At 35.6% G+C, this 23104-nt stretch overlaps 3 protein-coding genes and 1 non-coding gene across 5 annotated transcripts; 3 read left to right on the top strand and 1 right to left on the bottom strand.

Annotated features, from left to right (window-relative positions):
• The first annotated feature begins 5358 nt into the window (after nt 1-5358).
• On the top strand, nt 5359-12333 carry TSD2 (S-adenosyl-L-methionine-dependent methyltransferases superfamily protein). Of its 2 annotated transcripts, XM_011018300.1 has the most exons (10): nt 5360-5689; nt 5767-5834; nt 6572-7290; nt 7371-7503; nt 8167-8407; nt 9490-9703; nt 9918-10093; nt 10192-10495; nt 11355-11490; nt 11733-12333. In XM_011018300.1, exons 3-10 carry the CDS (start codon nt 6578-6580, stop codon nt 11895-11897), a joined length of 2082 nt encoding a protein of 693 aa, XP_011016602.1. In that variant the 5' UTR covers nt 5360-5689; nt 5767-5834; nt 6572-6577; the 3' UTR covers nt 11898-12333. The 2 variants fall into 2 exon arrangements, with proteins under 2 accessions (XP_011016595.1, XP_011016602.1); XM_011018293.1 differs by having other exon boundaries at nt 5359-5832; nt 6577-7290.
• A 748-nt stretch (nt 12334-13081) lies between these two features.
• Nucleotides 13082-14886, top strand: LOC105120096 (Ubiquitin carboxyl-terminal hydrolase family protein). The gene is made up of 2 exons (XM_011018283.1): nt 13082-13253; nt 13313-14886. The coding sequence occupies exon 2, from the start codon at nt 13377-13379 to the stop codon at nt 14589-14591; it is 1215 nt and encodes a 404-aa protein (XP_011016585.1). The 5' UTR covers nt 13082-13253; nt 13313-13376; the 3' UTR covers nt 14592-14886.
• On the top strand, nt 13096-13189 carry TRNAY-GUA (transfer RNA tyrosine (anticodon GUA)). The gene is made up of 2 exons: nt 13096-13132; nt 13154-13189. It is a non-coding gene; the product is annotated as a tRNA-Tyr (tRNA).
• A 182-nt stretch (nt 14887-15068) lies between the features above and the next one.
• Nucleotides 15069-18841, bottom strand: LOC105120085 (uncharacterized). Its single transcript, XM_011018273.1, has 5 exons — nt 18596-18841; nt 17904-18338; nt 16485-17799; nt 16251-16397; nt 15069-16125 (listed from the first exon to the last, which is right to left on the bottom strand). The coding sequence occupies exons 2-5, from the start codon at nt 17952-17954 to the stop codon at nt 15611-15613; spliced, it is 2028 nt and encodes a 675-aa protein (XP_011016575.1). The 5' UTR covers nt 17955-18338; nt 18596-18841; the 3' UTR covers nt 15069-15610.
• Between the last annotated feature and the right edge of the window lie 4263 nt (nt 18842-23104).

Genomic DNA, 23104 nt, shown 5'->3' with positions numbered 1-23104 from the left:
ATGCGGCACGATAAATTATACTAGGCGGAGGGCCACAATGGTTATGACCGTAGCTGATTATTTTGCCGACAATAATAGTTGCCTCTTTAGGCGATAATCAAGCAGTGCAATGTGGGTTAGGGTTAAATGTAGGGTTTTATTAGTCAATGATCGGTGTATTAAATTCGAAGGTGGACACGGACCGAACTCACATGAGGTGTCTCTTGACTTTTGAATGTAAATGGAAACGAACACCGCCCACAAGTCCATCAGTTCATGGGTGTTTTCTATATTAACCGCACTAGCTGTGTGACACTGAAGTCAAATGGAGAATCGAAGTCCAGCTAGGTTTGGTTGCCGTGGAATCTGAACTTGATTTGATATGAATGCAGGCGTGCTCTATATTTACACTAGCTATAAGACGCTCATGAACGCAACACGTCAAGTGAAGTTCACTGGCGTGTTTTTCTCGGTTTTAGATTTATAATAAGAAATTTATCTTAGATGCATCAACAATTCTCACTCAAACAAGTCCACCTAGAGATTATTAATAAAAAAAACCCACTAAAAACAGAAAGGAATTTTACTGTACCTTTCGTTATAAAATACTATTTATTTATTGAAATAATTCTATTTTTCTTCTTTTTTTAAATTATTTTTTATTTCATTTGTATCCTTCAGTATCAGATTTTTTTGAATTAACATTATATATATATATATATATATATTAACACTAAAAACCTAGAGATATTTTTCTCTTACATTATATATAAGCACTGGAAGTTTAACGTGGCTGAAGGGGAAGAAGATTAAAAATTGAAGAAAGAAGAAGAAATTAAGAAGCTTTGGTACCACAGAATCCAAAATTCTGATTCCGCATGGGCCTGGAAACAAGTTTCTGCACAGCGATTACAGTTATACAGCGAGTAATAACAACACGTGCCTAACTAGCAAAACCACAATGGACAGAAGAAAATGAACAAGAGGATAAAGAAAGACGATAAGCAACCCCACAACGGCAGCTTTCACAAGTAACGGCGAGACAGTACAAAGAGGATTTCAATTCCATGGGCATGATGTAGGGCACAATTCTTGGTACATAGGCGGGCGTTTTGCAAGTTTTATTTATTTCTGTCTCGTGGGCTGTTCATCTTGCCAATGCCAGGCAGCTCGGATGTGCGCTTTAAATGCAGGCCATTCTTCGGGTGCCTGTGGATGCCACTTCTTCCTTAACGAACGCGTTCCTCAATCTTACTCGTGGCTAACTTTTATATCTAATATTTTTAAGCAAACCTCGAATATCTATATTATTTTGATTTTTCAATTAATAACTTCTGTTAAAATCACTTGACATAAATAATGTTATTTTTTTATAAAAAAAGAATTAAAATAAAGAGCATTAAGGTCTTTAATTGAGATTTCTTAAAAATACTGAAGGTAAATTTGAATAAAAATTCTTAAGCAAAACTGGGCATTTTTTAGGTTTTTCAAAATTTTTATGACACTCACTCCCCTGCTACTTTAGCTGGCCTGGGCCCAGGACAATTCCGTGCTTGCAATCGGAACAAAAAATAATTGTTTTTTTTTTTTTTGTCAGTGCCTGAAAAATTAGTCAGCTGAATTTCAGATTTCCTTTTCTATCATTCCAGGGAAAGGGTTAAACTTAAAAATTTATTTATATAATTGACTTTGAATGGAAGACATTATTAGTTATTTAATCTGATGTTTTTTTTTTTTGGGGGGTGGGGGGCGCTACTAGTGAGTTTTAACTCTCTCTCTTTCTCTCTCTTTCTCTTTCTCCTTTTCTTTTAATTTTTTTAAATTATTTTTTGTAATGTTTTTGAATATTTTAATGTGTTTATATTAAAAATATTATTTTAATATTTTTCTAAATAAAAATTATTTTTAAAACGATCACTTTTAAATTGATAAACAATCTCTTAAACATAGTTGGACATCGTTGGACGATGATCCTGGACACAAAACAAACAAACAAACTAACTAATCAATAAATAAAAATTACGTATGATTTACGACTTTGACATAGAACCTTGTTGTTTTGTAATCGTCCTTGTCGTTGCGACTAGCGATTGAGGATAACATTCTCGCTTCAGTTGCCATCACCCCCACCAAGCTCCAAGTTGATGGTCATGCCTGTCGCTTGACAGCAACTCCGAGTTTGGTGGGGTTCCAAAACCATTCTCGTTGCAGGGTCTATGATAGGTGATGGCTTAATTATGAGATGCATCCATCCATCTATAACCTCCCCCTTCTCATTTGATGAATGGATTCCACATGTTTGACTGTGGGTTCTTGCGCTTGCAATTGTCCTTTCGCTGTGCCGGCAACCTTCCCTACCCCCAGAGAAAGCATAAAAGAACAAACTGAACATTGTTTTCAGATTTTAATTCTTCCGAGGGTTCTAGGATAAGAGCTAGTTAACAGGAATCGCACCTCGTTTTATATGATTAGAATCTGAATGCTGCTGTTGCTATTTACCAGTTGCCTTTCAAACTAGATTTGTTGCTGCGTTTCGCAGCGAGTTTAACTCAGATCTCTAGATTAAGCACAAGAAAGGTTTATGCAGTAACCAAATGCTATGCGCAAAACATTAGAAGCAAAGCTCGTCTATTTGTAAGGACTTGGCATTTTAACATGGTATGGATGATAGGCATGGGTAAACGTAAGAAGTTGTACCAAACCAAAATTTTTAGCATCGATGCTAAACATATTTAGTTCATTGATTAGTTCCGGCATAGCATTGCAGACAAAAATCCATGAAGTTTACAGCCCAAGAACGAACATCAATCTTTAGGAATCCATAGCAGCCATCCTAGAGGCTCATTCATCAAGCGATGTATAGATCCTGTTATATGTGATGACCAAGAACATAAAAGAGTTAAAATTCTAAAACTCGAAGGCAAAAGAGTATTATCAAGTGGATGGCAAAATTGAAGTCCACATCTGTAAATATGCCGACAATTATAATATAAAGGATCAAAGGCGAAATGATTTGACAAGTTCAACTATCAAAACCAAGCCAAAGCATCATGTCATATGGGCAGCAGGCGCTGATAAGCAACCAAGGCAGGCTTTATCTGGTCTTATCTCATATTTGCAGCAACTTCTTTAGTTGCCATTCATGTCTTCAACATGCCAAACTAAAAATCCTGGAATTTCTTTTCAATTATCATCCGTCAGTCAACACCTTTGAAAACAAACCAGAATCAATTCAAAGCTAACATTGAAGGCCATGACAAATCGCAGAAAAAAGTGCAGTAACAGTTCCTAACCAAAATTTAAGATCCTGGAAGCAGATTTATTATTATTTAAAAAATTAAAAAAATATATCGTTTTAATATTTTAAAAAATATCATCTAATATCTCATTATTTTAACATTTTTTTTAAATCATCAACCATAAATATATTTGGAGGTAATAATTATTTTCTTATTACAGAACGCAGTAGTTATTAGATAATATTTTTAATATAAAAAAATTAACCCGACTTGGGAAACATTTGAGGTGGGGCTGTGTCACGTACTGTTAGTGGCCCCATGACGTGGTACTTTTTACTGGCATTATTATGCGTATTGCAGAAACCATAGGAATAGCAAAATCCATTGCCATGTAAGTCCAAGGTGTACTACTGGTCCCCGTGATCACATTTTTGTCCAGCTCGGACGAGACCAGACCAGCAGCCATCAAATTGGCAATCTCGTGAAAAAGGCTCACCAGTTCCCAATTCCGCGTTTGATCCACCACCTCCGCAAACCAACAATTTTCAAAACACAAACCACTCACGAGCCCTTCCTATCGTCCTAAACACTAATTACACCGAGGGATTAAGAAAAATTAAAAATAAAATCGAGGATTTTCTCGTCTGTGACGGACCTACCTGGAACCGCTCTATGTGCAGCCAACACGTCATTGATTCGATGCACCGACAGAGAAACGCGGCAGAGAGGGGCCCACGCTTCCTTCTCAGAACGAAAATTTAACAAACTAAACAATTCGAGGATGCAAAGATTGACTCTCTTCTCCATGTGGCCCTTCTCTCTCTCGTTGGTTAATTAATGAATAAGATTTAACATTTAATAAATCCGTGTCCAATTCTTCTTTATTATTATAATTCCTGGACCTTTCTCCTTCTAATCGCTCCATAAATCTTATAATATATGTTCATACGTCCTTCTATATAATACTATGTTCCTTTTTTAAGGAACATGGTCTCTTACTATTAAAAAAAAAAAAATCACCTCAAGGCCAAATCCATGTCTATAGGCAGCCAACCACGTCGTTGTGTTGCTTGGTTAAAAAGCAAGGTAAAATAAAATGACCGTCTCACCTTTTAAGAGTGTGTGTGTGTGTAGATACAAATTTATCGGGATCTCTGACAGTGACACAGTGAATTAATTGAATTAAATAATATTAGTTTTTAATTCAACTTCAAACCTAGTTAGCTTAAACTAATAATGTACTTGACATGTAAAAAAAAATTCAAAATGTAGTTTAAAAATCAGTTTAAACACATTACTATACGAGTTAAGAAAATCTCAAAACCAAGAACTTGCTGTCACAGGTAAAAGCTATCAAAATTATCTCAAGATATATTAAAAAATTAAAAAAAAATAGATTTTAATGAAACTCCGTTTACAACGCAATTCTCGACATCTCCAAGTTCAAAACTGAGCTGTAGATAGTGAATCCATGTGGTTGCACGAGTGCTGGAATATTTCTCCAATCGCGATTAGATTAACTGGCTTTTAAGCCAAAATTATCCTCTCCCAGCCTCTGGCTTAATCCTTAAACGCTATTTATTTTTGTTTATATCCTTTTATCCCTTGTCGGTTTGTTATTTTATAGGTGTCTTGATGCAGATCCCTTGTGCACACTATAGCTTAGCCACACCTTGGAATGATAACCATCAGTGATTTCGGGTTGAAAACCTGTCTTATAGGCATTGATCTTTTGAGCCTAAAAGGCCATCTTTTCCTCAACATTATCATTGCAAAGACAACATTTTTGAGCTTGTTCGATCTCCATATCTTGAGCGATTCTTTAATCCTTCACTCACCACATTTTAAGCTTCTACGAGCATTAATTAGTGGTACCGTCGGTAATGTACACAAAATAACAGCAACACAGAGAGCATGGATTCAAGCGTCAAGTTGTTGTTTGTTTATGAGCTCGCATATGATATAATCCTGTGGTGTCCGGCTATTATGGCGCATGTCAACCCCGATCTAATAAATAACATGAGCAAGGTATAAAAAAATAGAAAAAAAAAGGTTATTTGTTTCCGGGTCTATGGTCTCACTCTCCCTCTATATAAGATCTACACATATCCATAGTAAATTCCATTTGTTTTTTTAGCAAGTAAATTAAAATACCAAAAAAATACTAGCTTCTTCATGATTTACCATGATACGAAGATGATGTCATTGTAAAGTAGAGAGAGAAAGTGAGCTTTAGTCACAAGTGAGCAAGTTGATTAGAAAAAAAAATAAAAAATCTGGAGTTGTGAACTACCCCTCGTCGTATTTAGCTACCTTGTCTCGAAGAAAGAAAGTACTATATAAAAGGGGGAGAGTTTTCAATTTTCACGATAGCTTCTCCGTTGTGATTGGATCCATAAAAATCATCTCTCTATCTCTACTTCATCTGTAAATAGTTGAAAGTGAGAGAGAGTCCAATTTGCAGTTTAAAGGTGTAGTCTTTACGACAAAAGCTGCTTCTGGGGGCTTATGTTTAATTACTCCTTTCATGAGTTCCTACTGATTTCAGGGGTTATTTCTTGCGCTTTTCAACAAAGAAGAAAAAAACTTGTATTTTCACTTGTGGCGATATAAGGTAGTGTTTTTCTCCCCTACAAGTAATCGGCTATCTCCCTTTTGCTAGATTTGATTGGGCTGTGAAATAATGATATTTCCTTCTTTTTTATTAGTTTACTCCATTGATCCATGTGGTTTATGGGTCCTTTTTTGGTGAGGTACTGAAATGAAGTGGATTCTTTTCCTAGAAATGAACTTGCACTTGTGCATATTCATATCCAAGGCTAAGAGGCTCAATGGAATCACAAGTGATTATATAAGGTTATCTTGTTTTGAAACATATCTGCTTTACTTGTCTTTGAATCCTTTTATGTGTTTAGTCTTAGAGTTGCCTGTAAAGTTTATTCCTCTAAATAGTTTCAGTTTCTTTTCATAGGCTCTATTTCTGTTTCCTGGGTTTTGGATCTAAACATTTGCTGTAATGACCATAAACTGAGATCCCAGTTTCTTCCTTTCTTTTAGCTCGTTGGAGTGAAATTGATTTTGGTTTACGCTGTCTGCTGTTTTAGCTTTTGCCTTTTCCTTCCACACACCCCCCCCCCGCGGAGGTTGGGGGTTGGAGAGGGGGGGCCCGACTCCTTTGAAATAAAGAATGTTTCTTTGCCTTCCTGGTCTCTTTTTTCTTTGCTTTTTTAACTCATTTGAGAAATTCTTCTCTGAATTTCTCTGTTTCTCTGTTGCAACTCCAGGTGAATAATCATTGTGTTTAACTTTCTAATTTGTTTCCAAAGTTTAATATTATTATTGGGTTTTCATGGTATAGAATGTCGAGGCCTCTGCATCGAGGTGCAACAGCGATACGGGTCTCTGGGAACAGCAATGATTTATGGGACTCCCAAATGAAAGATAAGACAGAAAAGGAAGATTTGGATAGGAATCGTTCTTCTGATCAAAGTTATTTAGCACTGAGGTTTCCTTTCCGGGTACTTTTTCCTGATAACAATTCTCCTTCCAAATATGGTAGTGGTGAAAATGGCTTTGCATCTGATCCATTCATTGTTGGGAGTCCAAGAAGCCGGCACAAATTGGCTCTGCTACTTTTGAAGCTGAGCTTAGCTGTGATTGTAATTCTTGCTCTGGCGGGGTCTTTTTGGTGGACTATCTCAATAACAACAATGTCAAGAGGTCAAATATTACATAATTATAGGCGACTCCAGGAGCAGCTTGTTTCAGACCTGTGGGATATCGGAGAGCTATCTCTTGGTTCCTCGAGGTTGCAAGAATTGGAATTCTGTTCTGAAGAGTCTGAAAATTATGCTCCTTGCTTCAATGTTTCCGAGAATCTTGCCTTGGGATATTCTGATGGTAGTGAGAATACTCGTCTTTGTGGGCAGAGTTCAAGGCAAAGTTGCCTGGTGCTTCCACCTGTAAATTATAGGATCCCGCTTCGTTGGCCTACAGGAAGAGACATCATCTGGGTCGCAAATGTAAAGATTACTGCACAGGAGGTTCTTTCCTCTGGTAGTTTGACAAAGAGGTAAGTGGATGAACTTTACCGTATTACACTTCCATTTCCCAGCTATCCTCCATTGATTTCTGTTTTACCTTGGTTGCCAGGATGATGATGTTGGATGAAGAGCAGATTTCTTTTCGTTCAGTCTCTCCCATGTTTGATGGTGTTGAAGATTATTCACATCAAATAGCTGAAATGATTGGACTGAGAAATGAATCTAACTTTGTGCAAGCTGGGGTAAGCCCATATAATTTATTTCCCTCTTGGGAGCCGTAATACAAGTTTGGTCCTGTCTCATGTACTCTCATAGTTTTAATAAATAGGGTAGCATTACTCTGATCTGGTATTGGATGCAGAGTGGTTCGGTAAACTAATAAGGAAAAGCTTTTTAAATAGCCTTTCAGAGTAACTAGTTTTCATATTTACACCTGACCTTCAAACTAGATTTGAGCACTATGCAGTCTAAAGTCTATTAAACATATTAGCGCTCTTTGATTAGTTATCAAAAGGAAAAGAAAAAAATAAGGGAGAAGAGGACAGCATTTTAGTGCTCAATGACTGCATGATGAGCCCATTTGGTACTGTAGCAGTGATTACTTTTTAAAGTGTTTTCCGTTTAGAAATGCATTGAAAGAATTTTTTTTTATTTTTAAAAATTTATTTTTAACATCAGTATATCAAAATCATCTGAAAATACACAAAAATAATTTAAGGCTAAGAAAAGGAAATTCATTTTTTTTCAGAAGTGCTTTTGAAACACAAGAACAAGTAGGCTCATGTCCTGTGCTGTCAAGAATGGAAGTTTTGCAGCTTACATGTATTCTGCAGCCACTTGATACTAGTTATGTTCTATGAGCAATATTTATATTAATTACCCATGTTTATTTCCTGATTTTTCAGGTAAGAACCATTTTGGATATAGGATGTGGTTATGGTAGCTTTGGAGCTCATCTCTTTTCTAAGCAGCTCATAACTATGTGCATCGCAAACTATGAGCCTTCAGGAAGTCAAGTTCAACTTACTCTTGAAAGAGGTCTTCCTGCGATGATTGGTTCTTTTAATTCGAATCAATTGCCATATCCTTCTCTTTCCTTCGATATGTTGCATTGTGCACGATGTGGCATTGATTGGGACCTGAAAGGTATTAGCTCTGATGTCCTAGCTATTGATCATTGTGGACATTATGTGTGCCTTTTATGAATATAAATGTGAACACATATCACATCATATGGGAAAATTAAAATGTCAGCTATGTGATATAAATGTGAACACATATCACATCATATGGGAAAACTAAAATGTCAGCTATGTGTTCTTTCTTGTGGTTAAAGTTCCCTTACAATGCATAATTGGCAGGAAAAACTCTGTAAATTTAGCCTTCACAGTAGAATTGTAGAACACATTATTGGACTATAAAAAGCCTGTATAGCTAAGAGTTGGGATAAAGAGACTTACTAGTAAACAATGGTAATTGTGATTTACCATGCATTTCTCCAATTTCCATTCTCTTTTTTGAAAATCTGATATCGCCGAGCCAATTTCCATTCCCTTTTTCCTTTTGAAAATCTGATATCACTGATCTATCTCGAATTTATTCCTTGAAGTGCTACCTTGCCAACTTCATAATTGTTTTTTAATTTCCATTCTGGAGGTCTAGAGGTTGAATAAGTGAGAGAAACAATTCATAGGGTACTAAGTACTCTCCTACACTGAGTTACTTGGTTTTATATCTGATTGCTGGAAAATGATTGTCTGATTACTGGGAAATGATTGTTATAAAGACTGGACGCCTTCTAAGCGTGCCTGCAACTGTTGACTTCAGAATATTGTTTTCTATTTATTTTGTGGAATTTGCTACTTATTGTGCTACCTTGCCTACTTCATATTTATTTTTTAATTTTCATTCTGGAGGTCTAGAGGTTGAATAAGTGAAACAAATCATAGGCTACTAATGACTTTTCTCTGGGATTCTTGGTTTTAAATGTGATTGCTGGAAAATGACGTCATACAGACTGGATGTCTTCTAAAAGCGTGCCTGCAACTGTTGACTTCAGAATCTTGTTTGCTATTTATTGTGTGAAATTTGGTCAATGCAAAGCACAAATCTTAGTTTTTTTCTGAGCTCATAGAAATAGCTTATTGTGGCACCACATACCACATGTGAATTCTTGAAAGAAGATGGCCATATAAAACTCTACCAAACATTCACTTTACATGCTGCAGATGGTTATTTCTTGATAGAAGCTGACAGAGTTTTGAAGCCGGGTGGATATTTTGTCTGGACTTCACCACTTACCAATGCTCGTAACAAAGAGAACCAGAAAAGGTGGAACTTTGTACGAGATTTTGCAGAAAATCTCTGCTGGGAGATGTTGTCACAACAAGATGAAACTGTTGTATGGAAAAAGACCAGTAAAAGAAGCTGCTATAGTTCCCGGTAATGCCACCAGCAAGATATCCACTTGCATACCGAGATTTGTATTGATGTTTATTGAATTTGAATACCAGTATGGTACTTAAAGAACATGCAAATATGCATCTAAGCATATATTCATAATTTTTTAATAAAATCTCTGCATAAATATGAGAATACATTACATGAGACCAAGGGGTGGTTCTGATTGATAGCTCAAACTGCTCTGTTATTCCAGGAAGCCTGGTGCAGGCCCTTCTACCTGTAGTAAAGGTCATGATGTTGAATCTCCTTATTATCGGCCACTCCAAGGGTGCATAGCTGGGACGCAGAGTCGTCGATGGATTCCTATCCAAGAGAAGACGACCTGGCCTTCTAGGTCTCACTTGAACAAGACCGAGCTTGCAATATATGGTATTTGATACTCTTTTTACATGATTTTGGAACAGCATCTTTGTGGACTTTAGCAAAGATCCCTTTGCCTTATGTTCTTGTTGTCTATATTTTATCAGGTCTGCATCCAGAAGACTTTAGTGAAGATGCACAGAATTGGAAAACAACAGTCACTAATTACTGGTCTGTTTTGTCACCAATAATATTCTCTGATCATCCAAAGAGACCTGGTGAAGAGGATCCTTCTCCACCTTATAACATGGTCCGAAATGTACTAGACATGAATGCTCATCTTGGCGGTTTCAATTCTGCACTATTGGAAGCTGGGAAGTCTGTATGGGTAATGAATGCGGTCCCAACAAGTGGACCAAACTACCTTCCCTTGATACTGGACAGAGGCTTTGTTGGTGTACTGCATGATTGGTAATTCTGCCATCTACTTCTCTCTCTCTCTTTCATTTTTCCAGTTTATCCATTGAAACATACTTGTATCTGTTTTCATTTTCTTGCCTGTCTGGAATTGGCTACTCTACTATCAGATGCAATTTCAGATATTTTGTTTGGATGATGAATCGGCAGGGTTTTAGTGCATTCTGTGCTAGATTGGAAACACTCTATTCTGATCTTTCATCCGTGCTTGGTTATCTACTCTTCCTCTTCCCATTCCTCTTTTTTTTGCCCCACCCTCTCCTTTCACATTCTCTATTTGATTGCCCGCTTATGCCTTTCTTGTTGAGTTAACCTGATTGAATAAGAGGAATAATATTCCTTTGAAACTAGTTAAGCCTTCACCTGCTGATTTCAATGATTCACTAGGTTGGCATTACAGTCTAATTGTGGAATAGCAGATAGGGAAACTGAAATTATACAATTTCAAATATATTTTTCTTCAGAGATCAGCTACACTTGTTCTCCTTGGGCTTAGTTACAATGGTTAATGATAAGTAATTGGAGGAATTTATGAACCAATTTGGTGAAGACAATGCATGCTGGATGATATGTTATCATACTGGATATTTTTTGGGTTTTAGTTGCTCATTTAAGAATCTTGAAATGTTTATGGTGGACTTTGTAACAAAGTACTTCAAGCTTAATTTTGGGTCTCGCAGCAGTCGCTGAAGAGGTTAAGTTTGGTCCTTGACTAGAGTCAGGATACAAGAAAGAGAATAGTTATTTTATGTCTTTGACTGTAGATCCCGTGTGGACTTCTACTTGTTCTAACTATTATGCTTTTATTATTGCTTGTTTCTTCCACTGATTTGATGGGTTATTTCCATGGAAGGTGTGAGCCATTCCCGACTTACCCTAGAAGTTATGATTTAGTGCATGCAAGAGGGCTCTTAACCCTACAGACCCAGCAGCGCAGGTGCACCATGCTGGATCTATTCACTGAGATAGATCGGTTAATTCGTCCAGAGGTAGCTAATTCAAACTTCCCTCTCTTTGAGTTTTGTAGCTTGTTTAGCTGTTGTGGCTAAGATGGAGAATACTTTTAATATCTTGGGTGTACATTGTTATTTGTGTCAGAGATCGGAAGCAATGATGCACACATTGTGTTCCATCATTGTAACTTCATTTTCTAATGTCTAGGCACAGTTAGATTTTTTGGTGTTTGTGTATCAGAAGAATTTAGATGGACTGATGTTGGTGATTGGTGCAGGGTTGGGTAATAGTCCGCGACACTGCTCCACTTGTTGAATCAGCAAGAATGCTAATCACACGGCTGAAGTGGGATGCACGAGTAATAGAAATCGAAAGTAACAGTGACGATAGGCTACTTATCTGCCAGAAACCGTTCTTTAAGAGACAAGGAGTCTCATCATGAGTGTTTCCGAAGGAAACTCGAGAAAGTTAGATCATAGTATTCATATTCATTTTGTCATGTTAGTTAATTATCATGAAGCTTCACATATAAAGGAGGGTAAGAATTTTGAACAGAAAGAAGAAAGCAGAGGAGAGGAGAGGAAACAAATGGATGATGGTGGTGGAACCAACCACAACTCCTACGAGGCAGCAAGGCTTACGTAGGACCATGTAATTACTCAAGTTGAGGTGCTGGGCAAATGAGAAGTATAGAATAGGATTTAATTTAAATTTAGTGTCCATTTTTCATGTGATGTCGAATCATAACACTATACAACCACATGATTAGATTGTGAAGATGATTACAGAATAAGCAAGGTCCTACTTTACTCGATGTGTAGTGTACAAAAATGCTTGTCAGTTCATTCATTCATGTCTAGCAATATTTATTTTCTTCATCTTTTGCTTGTTACTGTCGTCGATGCTCTTTTTCCGGTGCTGCAAAACTTCGGAAACTCCATTGCTAAATACGCTTCAAGCTCGATCCGCGGCTCGTTGTCGCCCCTCGTTAGTGTTTTTTTAATTATCTCGACCCGAAACAAATTGTATTTTCTAAAGAGTTCTATCCTTTTGTGTTAGGATATTAGTCATCATTCCCTGCGAGGTCCAAGGGGTTTTTTTAATTTTTATTTCAAATTTTTATTTTTATATATTTTTAGATAATTTTGATATATTGATATTAAAAATAAGTTTTAAAAAATTTAAAAATATATTTTATAAAAATAATTAAAAATCTTACCACAATATCAAATACTTTATAAAAATAAAAATAAAGAGATTATAGAATTGAACAAAGATTTTTTCTTCTTTTTAAAGTTGCAAAACCATTTTTCACCAAAAAGATATTGAGCAAGAAATTTATTCTAAAATAAAGAAAAAAAATTTGGAATCCTTTCATGGATTTTTCTTATAATGTCCATTCATGTTTCTTGAATTTAAATCATCAAATTTAAAATAAATGAGCATGATTTAAATGTTTATTAAAAATAATGATACCTTAATTATTATTTTATCTCTCTCATTTAATCTAAATTTTCCAATTCAAATTTAATGACAATTTATATCATGATCGGTTGGAGTTGCTGGCATCGAGGTAAAAAGAAGAAAGAGCTTACGTTGATTAAGAAAATACATGGAGACACCGCAAGAGTATTCGACAACCGACCTTAGCTCAGTTGGTAGAGCGGAGGACTGTAGTGGGTAAATATCCTAGTAGCCATCCTTAGGTCGCTGGTTCGAATCTGGCAGGTCGGAATTTTTAGGATCTCCATGAAAGTTTTTCACTTCCATCAAGCGGCCAAAATCACCTAATCGAAAGATCTAAATTCTTTAGGATCTCCATGAAGTTTTTCACTTCCATCAAGCGGCTAAAATCACCTAATCGAAAGATCTAAATTCTAAACTAACTATTTTGCCGATCCACCTCCAAAAATCATTTTCCATGGCTTGGCGCCTCTTCCTCTCCAAATCCACGTCCTCCAAAACCCTAACCTCTCCTCTCCTCCAAAACCCTACCCCTAACCCCCTTTTATCTCTGTTCTCCTCCCATTTCTCCACATCCTTTCTTGTCACCAAAACCCCAAAAAAACACAAGAAAAAACGCAGAAAACCAGAATCCCCACGCACCAGGCTCGTCCAGCACCCCTCCACGCGGATTCCTCAATTTGAATCTCTCCTCGAACGCGACTCTTACTTTCGTTTCCTCACTAAATCCAAACAATTCCTCTCTCAACAACCAGAACGCATTCTCCGCCTAGACGACGCTGGAAAGCTCCACCAAGAACTTGGTTTCCCTCGCGGCCGCAAAATCCACCGCTTCCTCCAACGCCACCCTCTCATCTTCCAAACTTATCGCCACACCGATAACAAATTGTGGGTCGGCTTTACAGATTTTATGGAGGAATTGCTGGAAGAAGAGAAGGAAATTATGGATTCAATGGAGAGTGATCGCGTTAATAAGGTGCGTAAGCTGTTGATGATGTCGAAGAATAAAAGGATTCCTTTGAGTAAAATTCATCATTGTCGGTTATTGCTTGGAATTCCTGATGATTTTAGAGATAGAGTCGCTAAATATCCGCATTACTTTAGAATTGTTGTTGAGAGTGATGGGAAGAGGATTTTAGAATTAGTGAATTGGGATCCGAGTTTGGCGGTGAGTAAATTGGAAAAGGAGTTTATGGTTAACGAGGAGAAGGCGAAAAGGGCGTTCAAGTTTCCGATAAAGCATGGGAAGGATTTGGATTTGGAGGTGGAGGATACGAGGAGGTTGAATTTATTGAATACATTGCCATTGGTTTCGCCGTATAGTGATGGAGAGAGATTGGAGTTATGGAGCTTAGAGGCGGAGAAGTATAGAGTAGGGATTTTGCATGAGTTTCTGAGCTTGACTTTGGAGAAGAGGGCGTCGATACATCATATTGTGGAGTTCAGGGAGGAGTTGTGCTTGACTAAACATACGTATGATATGCTTAAGAAGCAGCCCCGGACATTTTATCTTGCGGGGACAGAGATGAATTGGGTTGTGTTTTTGAAAGATGCTTATGATGAGAATGGGGGTTTGATTGACAAGGATTCACAGGTGATTTTCAATGAGAAACTGTACAAGTATGCTCAAATGAAGGAAGGGGAATTGGATTCAAGTGTATGGAAGAGTTGACTTCATTGGTGAATCCCAACTTGTTCTTGATGTCATGGAGAGGAGAGGATTTCTGTTGGCAGAATAGAAATCGTGACTCTTCTTGAGTACCGATATGGATCAAAACCGCTGTGACATTTTTTGCACATACGTGAAGAAATATGACATCTTCATGTCGATCCGTGATAAATGTGTCTTCTGTTTGTGTTATCATTCCATATAGAATGAAACTCTTTGCGTTTTTCTGGAATCCTGACTTTATTCGGTTCATTTTATTACATTATAACAGCAATATGAGGATTTTAATTTGAGAGCAGTTGCCCCATTGCTGATGAACCCAGCCCGCTTTTCCTTAAAAGATCATTGATGATTGATGTCCTAATCATATTCAGTTATGATCCTCGACTCCATAATCTCATTGAATCTTTTCGTGCAAGGCTTGAGTCGACAGTAGGAGGAAGTTATGGTGGCATGATATTATATTGCAGACTTCCGCCATGAGTTTTCACTTATTTATTGTCAATGACCCGGCAAATACCGGTGCCGTTTCTCTTTTCCTAGAATGGTTCGCGGGGAATGATTTTAAGGTCCTGGGTTCTGAAAATTACAAACATTCATTATCAGGGTCAATTTTTGTGCCTCGCAACCGCAGTATCTATTACCTATATTAATCTCCTTTTCAACATCTCATTCTCACCATAAATAAATAAATAAAATAGAGTTCAACTGCCCAAACCACTACCACAACCACAAAACAAATACAAATGAACAAAACCATTGAACGCAGAAAGTGTCCCTCTTGAAAACGGTCTTCGGGGAAAAAAAAAAAAACGCCCTTCGTTTACTATAAGTTCTTTAAGGAAGTGTGACCATGCCACACCAACCCTCAGCCAAAATACCGCGGAGAGAGAGAGAGTTCACAGAGAAATCAAGGATAAGTAATTCGACTCATTCCCATCCAGCGAAGTTAAAAGCCGTTTCGAAAACTGATGACAAATTATTAAAAAAAAAAAAAAGAACTTCTCAGAATGGGATCGCGATTAACGGGATGAAGAAGTATGTGCAGAGGACATTGTCTTTAGGTGATGAGTCCGGCTCTTTGACCTGTCCCTGCTTTTTTGCGCACCCCCAACGCTGCCCCTTTGCATACTGGAGATTGAACTGCTAGAGGTCACTCTCTTCACTGCTTTTCTCCGATAGCTCCTGCTGCTGCTGGTTCCAAGGGCGGCTCTGGCAACGCTATCTGCGATAACTTCTCGTGCTCTCTGAGGTTTAATGGGTTGCTTGTTCAAATACACTAGCTTAGGGAGGAGGCCACAAATTGCCTTGCGAAGCTGGTCATCACTGATGTTGCTCTGAATTGGATTGCCCAACAGATTCAGAGCTTGCAGTGAGTTGTAGTGCGCAACAAGCTGGCCCAGAGCTTTTGTTGTCGTTATCTTGTTAAAGCTCAAGTCCAAGACTGTAAGCTTCAGGAGCCTGTGCAGCCCCTCAACATCACTAGTCTTGTTCCCAGCAAGATAGAGTTCCTTGATTATTGTACAGTTCGACAACCCTGATATAATGCAAATCCAGAACAAAAACATAGAACCATATAACTGAGGAAATATTATTTCCCAGGAAAAACACTGCATGATTTAAAATGACTCTGCTAGCATGAGATTCATGAGAAATAAATACCTTGTCCAATTCGAGAAATGCGATTGTAACTGAGATCGAGTACCCGCAGTCGGGTAAGTTCTCTAAGTCCTTCAATGGTGTTGATCTTGTTTCTCGATAGGTTGAGTGTGTGTAGGCCCTTTGGCAATGATCCTGGGGTAATTTGGACTGCAAAAAGGGGAAGAAAAAATGAAGGTTAGCTGTCCACAATATGTTCCTTTAACAATTGACAATTTTCTTCTGCTAAAAGCATACCTATGAAGTTGTTTGACAAGTTAACAGATCGAAGACTGGAGAAACGTGATATGGTGGGAATAGCTTTTAAGCCATTGCCTGAGATGTGGGCCACAGTTGAGGAAGAATTAAGCGACTGGATCACACTATTGGCATGCAAAATCTCCACTGAGAGATTAAAATCTGGGCGTGTCATGGCTCTTCTTGGTGATCTACTGGTATCGGGAGAGGGTGGGAAGACAATGTCGTCGTCACCCGTAACATCATTGTTATTATCATAAGCATCAAGAGGAGAGGGATGGGTCTCAAGATCCTTGACCCATTCACCCACTCTCGAAAATGGGGATGATTCTACTGAGAAAGCAACCCACTGATTCTGGGGCCACAGACCAGAAATCCCAGCATGGAAGCTATTCCAGCTCTGACTATCCTCTTCATTGTTGTTATGGCCCTTGTCCATTGACTTTACTGTGAATGACCCAGGTGATTGTATTTTACTCATGGCTCTGTTGGGTTCAAGTGTATCTGATGAATAACCGCCTTGCTGACTCAAAAGTTTACTTGCAGCTGGTTGCGGTGGTTTTACAAACCAAGGTTTGTGAAGGTTTCTGTGGCTCCAGAGGAACAATTTCCACCACAGCTTTCTACTCCTAGAGGATAGAACTTGGCTAGAAGAGTGCTTCTTTAACATCACTCTGTCAGCACTGCGACGGCTTATTGCAGATGTCGGGCTGCTGGGATCACTTTCTTTCTCAGCCAGTCTCTGCAATTCTTCAGAATACTGAGATGTTAAAGGGAACTGAGAAACAATTTTCCTTGGCACTTTGCTTGTTTCCAGATTAGAACAGGACCGTTTAAGCTTAGGCGAACCCCAGAACTCAGCCTTCCCGATCCCAGGATCACTGACATGTCCACTTTGTGTCACATTAATACCCTTTTCGTCAACTTTTTTCTTAGCTTTCTTTGCATATTGTTCATTGCCCATCGTGTCAAGCGGATGAGAGGAATCCAGCTTCACATTTCTAGGAAAAGACACTTCACCGGAATTGGCCGCATGGGATTGGAGATCAAAGTTTGATAAGTCCCGCTTCAATGAAACATTCTCTTCTTGCTCATCTTCTCCTTCATAAGCTACTTCTGCTGCTTCATCCACAACAGGGCTCTCATGGCTCAGCACCTGGACATTGATTGAATCCTTCTGAACACCGAAAGGTACTGACACGCTAAAAGATGTGGTTTTCAACTCGTCGCTTTCAAAAGTTTCCACTGGATGTTCAAGCTTGATTTTCAGGGTTTTAAGCGTCGTGTCAGCTGTTCTTGATGACTGCTTATCAATCTAAAATCCAACAAAAAAAAAAAAAGTCAAAGGGAGCAGATCAGAAGCTCCAAAAAAAATCAGACAGCAAAATTTACACAATCCTCATTCCAATCAATTATCACCTTCTCTTTCTTCTTCATCCCCATCAGAACAGAATAGCAGTTGAATTTCATCTTTTTGGAAAAAAAAGGCCAAACTCTAATTTCCTCAATAGAAGCCCAAACTTACGAACTCCCGATTTATCCTTTTCTCCTTGTTATTCTATTCTGCTGCTTCTTCTTCTATCCCGTTGATGTTTACATGTCTAACTAATGCAGAGTAGACCAGACACAAGCTGATTGAGTTATCAAATGTTAACCGTAATCAACGGGTAGTCGCCAAACCGATGACCAGGCGTAATAGCATATTAATGATGACGAGAATGATGTTCAAGGACACGGAGACAAAGGTTGAACACTCGCTCCGGTTTGAGGAAATATCACTCGATAGTCGGCCAGAGTTGTATAAGCAGTAGCTTCTCTCAAGAGGCTTCTCAGAATCTTTCTTCAAAAGTTGCCCTGCAATATGCATGTTGCGAAAAATCCAGTTAAACAAAACAAGACACGAGAGAAAACTCCAGACACCCCATTACACTATGAACAAGTTCCAAAATACCTTTGACAGGGAATTTCTGAAAATACCCTATCAGCCTTTCTCATTCATTCATCAACTAAAGATGATTCAAAACAAGCACTTGTATGCACAGTTAGATAACTCTTTCTTCTAGATATAAAGCAAAATTGTGCAACTAAGAAAGAAAGAGTAGAAATGATACCTGTTGAAGCTGAACAAGAAGGTAGGAATATACAGTTTCGGTTTAGAACCTTGAAAGAACATACCAAGCTAGTTTGCTTTTAACCAAGACACACAAAACTAATAAAGAGAATTGTATCATAGGGCGTTGCTCGTGTGGCAGTGGTGGCTGGGGGAAACTGGCAGGAAGGAGGGCCCCCCAAATATCACCACAGCTATTTCTCGTATTTGGTGCCGTGGAGAAGAGCAGAAGACAAGTACACGCATGTTGCACGGCTTTCGTGTAAACTAACCTACGACTCTCGTTCTCTTGTAAGAAATAAATATTCGAAATTAAATGGACATTATACCAATTTATGAATTTTTCCATTTCTCGCTTGCGACCCTACAACCTCTAGTATTAAAAAATAAAATAAAATATCAAAGGTTACTGAGATTCATAAATTTTAAAATTATTATAATTTTATATAAATATTAATTTTATGATTCATAATATTAATTGATATGTACAAAAACTAACTTGAATAATCACATTAATTTAAAAAAATAATAATAAAATAACTTTATGAAAATGTAACTCAATTAATTAGATTTTAAGTTTGCTTTCTAAAGATTATCATTGTTAGAGAATCCAAACCGATGATGTTTTGATAATTATCCATTAAAGACTAAACATACCGACATAATATTTAACGTGGTTTGACAAATCACCAACATTCATGGGAGAAGTCAATATTATTAGAGATAGATAGAGAAAGAATTGCAACACACATGAAGAAGGAGGATTACTCCACTCAAACTCAACTCTTATTATTTTCACATACTACTGCATATTATAGTAGGGCTGTTGCCCTTGACACCCACTCTATTTTCTCTCCTCTTTTTTCTTATTCTTATACTCTCTCTCATTTTTGCTCTCAAATAATATTTCTATTTATAGGCAATTCAATGGTAAATAAGAGATATAAATCATGGCATAAATGATGGCAGCACATGGATTGCACTATTTTGTCAATGGTTGGTGCAACTTATTTGATAATAACACATCTATCATTGTAAATTTTTGACAATGACAATCCTCTCATAGAGTAGGGCTACAAATGTTGCTATATAAGTGGTAATATCCCAACAATCAGTTCGAGTCTTACAAGTCTCATGATCATTGGATGTTTACATGGTCATTATTTTCAGGAATTAGTAATGATACACGTAAGCTAACCCAAACACCACATTAATTAAAAAAAATAAAAATCAGGAGATTAATCTTGAGATGTATAACTTAATTAGTCAGGCTATGAATTTACACTACAAAGATCATCAATTCGAATGCTATAAATCCCAGAGTTACTGGAAGTTTATTTGGTCATTAATTTCAAGATCTTCAAGATTAGTCAAGATGTGTGTAAACTGGTGTTGATAACTATGATTACAAAAAAAATATAAAAAAGTAAAAAAATCATTTATATACCATTTATACATGTCATAAGAAAACAAAACATACTATTCATTATGGTTTTTTTATTTCAATGATCAGATTTTATTGAAGCAATTAAGATTGCTTTTTTTTAATATAAATAAATAATTTTAAAAGAAAAAAAGATTTATACAAAGTTAGTTGTTATTTTTTGAAGATAAAATATCTTACGATGAAATGTTAATAAATTATATTGATGTATTTTTAAAGATCTTTTGAAATTAAAAAAAAAAAAAAGAGTTTTACATGTCATGGCTGTTTACTAGATGTAGACATTCAAAATTCTACTTGATTATCGTGATTTTTAGCGTTTAATGCTTTAAGCCTGCAATTGAAGATTATCTGCACATCCTTATTTTGCGATAGGCTAAAATAGGGTTGCGGGTCTAAAATCACAGAATAAGACCCACGACCTGTTCAACATATCAGCCTTTTTATAGATATGCCTTTTCTGGATTACCTGGGGTCTCATTGCCATTGTCAATTCCAATGACATGAATTTTTTATATATTTTTATATTTGATAAATTAAATAATAAACACACAGGACGTGTAACTCCATTGCATGTAAAATCACTTTTCTATTCAATTCTTTATAGAGGGGGTTTTGAAGAATTTTTATACTCTTAGTTTTCACATGGAGATATATATTGTTCAATTGTATCTTAAATTTTTTCATTAATATTTAATAATTTTTTTAATTTCTAGTAAAGAAACAAATTCAAATATCCATTGAATTTGATTAAGTGTTGGAATTCAAAATTTCAATTAATTTGACATAAAAATTAATAATTATTAATTAAAATATTTAACATTTTCTATTTATGGATCATATAAACAATTATAATTTCACTGAAATCAAAACTAAGAAGATATAGCTATGCTTGTAATTCAATATATAATAATTAATATATGTATTCGATAAGGTTTGAACTAACCCAATAAACTTAAGAGCCAAGTTGATATCTTAGATAATGAGTTAATTTTCTGGTCTTGTGGATTTGAATCGTTCTCCTTAACTAAGGTGACTAATACATAATAACTAATATTTATAAAAGAATTTTTTTGTTGTGAATTTGAAAACTTTTAATGCTAAAATAAGTATCATTTAAGAGAAAATACAATCATTTTTTGTAAAATAATGCTAAGAATAGATATACAATAAGAAGGGGAGGAAAACAAAACCCATCTTCTTTGATAGATATCTTAATCCTTTTTTTATAACTTATAAGACTTGTCTCTTTCTTTTTAATAGAAGACGTTAAAGTATAAGTCATATATTTGTGATTCATCAAGATAAAATATATCAGACTCATCAAGGAGTAAAATATACCTGACTTATCAAGGTAAATTGTTTTTGACTTCTTAGAGTAGTCATGGAGTTCAAGATTCTTCAAAGTTAAAAAAATATTACAAGCTCAATGTTTAGCTAAGCCTTAAGATAATGGATTCGGTACATTGTCAACCCATATATATTTAGGCTCAGCGCTTGACTAAGCCCAACGATGATGAGTTATTACCTAATTTCTTGTTATTATTTTACAAAATAAAATCCAAGTAAAAAATTTAAAAAACAATATCCATCAATATTCTCTCAAATCTTGGGTATTTTTGTTTTTTGTTGAATTTTTATTGGCTAATCCTTTAAATTTATATTATTTCTCAATCTATTCCTTTAATATTTGAAATGACTTTTTCAAGCAACTTATAAAGGGTAAAATTATTTTTCTATTTATTTCATTTGATTTTTTTATATTTTGAATTTAGTTTTCAATTTTTTTATTGTTGCTTATTTTATTTGAGATACATTCTTGAATTTATTTTTACTTGTTTTTTTTTCTTTGGGATTTTCTACTAATTTTTTAAAATGACTTGAATTTTCTCAGGTCTCTTGAATTTGTTGCTATGTGTTAGACTTACTTTAACTAATCAATATTGAATTAGTTATAAATTAAGTTTTTTGATTTGGTCCGAGTCTAAGATTTAATGGACTATGAATTTGAGATATTTGCATCTGTTTAAAAGGTTCACCAAAGTTTTTTTTGTTTTTTTTATTAAGTTGATATTTTTTTTAGTTTTATCATTTAATATTTATATCATCAATGATTATAATTTTTTATTTTTTTTATTTGTCTTTTATAAGATTTTTTAACCTTGTTTTTCTGGTAGTTTCCTGTATTTTTTCTATTTGTTTGTTTACGTGTCATAATTTTTTTTGTTGATTATATGGCCTGAGTCACACTTAAAGAAAGGAAAAAAACATGTGTGCATAATAAAATTACAAATGTTCTTCAATTTCATCATTTTTATTTTCTTATCTTTTTAATTCAGTCCCTGTTTTTTTATTAGGATTATTTTTCATCCTCCATAGCTTTTTTTTTTATCAAATTCAATCCTTATTTTTTTTATTTCTTCGCTATTTTTTAATTTTTTTTTATGATTTTATCCTTTAAAGTTAACTTAATTGAGAATTAAGTTTTTTGATTCAATTTATAATTAGAATTTCATGATTTGCGAGTTTCTGAGATTACACCAAGTTTATGATGTTTGTTTATTTTTTTATTTTTTTTAAGTTGTTTTTTAACCATTTTTTAGAGTCTTGCTTGTTTTATTTTATTTTATTTCTAAAGGGTTAATCTCATGTTCACAATTCAAGTCACCAATTTTAAATGTTAATACATAGTGACTTCTTTCATTATTTTTATTTTTTTATTTCATAATTTCATATTTGATGCATTAAAAATTGATTTTTGTGCTTTTTTTTCCTTTCCTTTTGAGTGGTGTTTTTTCATGTTTCTATTTCTATAAGGTTATCCCAATTTTGTTTTCATTGTTACTTAGATTTTGAGTTAACACCATCTAATTGAGTTTTAATTTTTTAATTTACTTTTGCAGTTTGACCCTTTAATATATATATATATATATTCTGGATGGCTTCATATTAGGTTTTTTTTCATCATTTTATTTATTATTATTATTATTTATATTATTTAAATTATAGTCTAAAGACTTGAGTCTCATTTTTTTTTCCTTAATATTTTCTTTCACGTAAATAAAG

This window comes from Populus euphratica, unplaced genomic scaffold (assembly GCF_000495115.2).
Source record: "Populus euphratica unplaced genomic scaffold, PopEup_1.0 scaffold6.1, whole genome shotgun sequence".
NCBI lineage: Eukaryota > Viridiplantae > Streptophyta > Magnoliopsida > Malpighiales > Salicaceae > Populus > Populus euphratica.
This window is presented reverse-complemented; position numbering and strand designations above follow the sequence as displayed.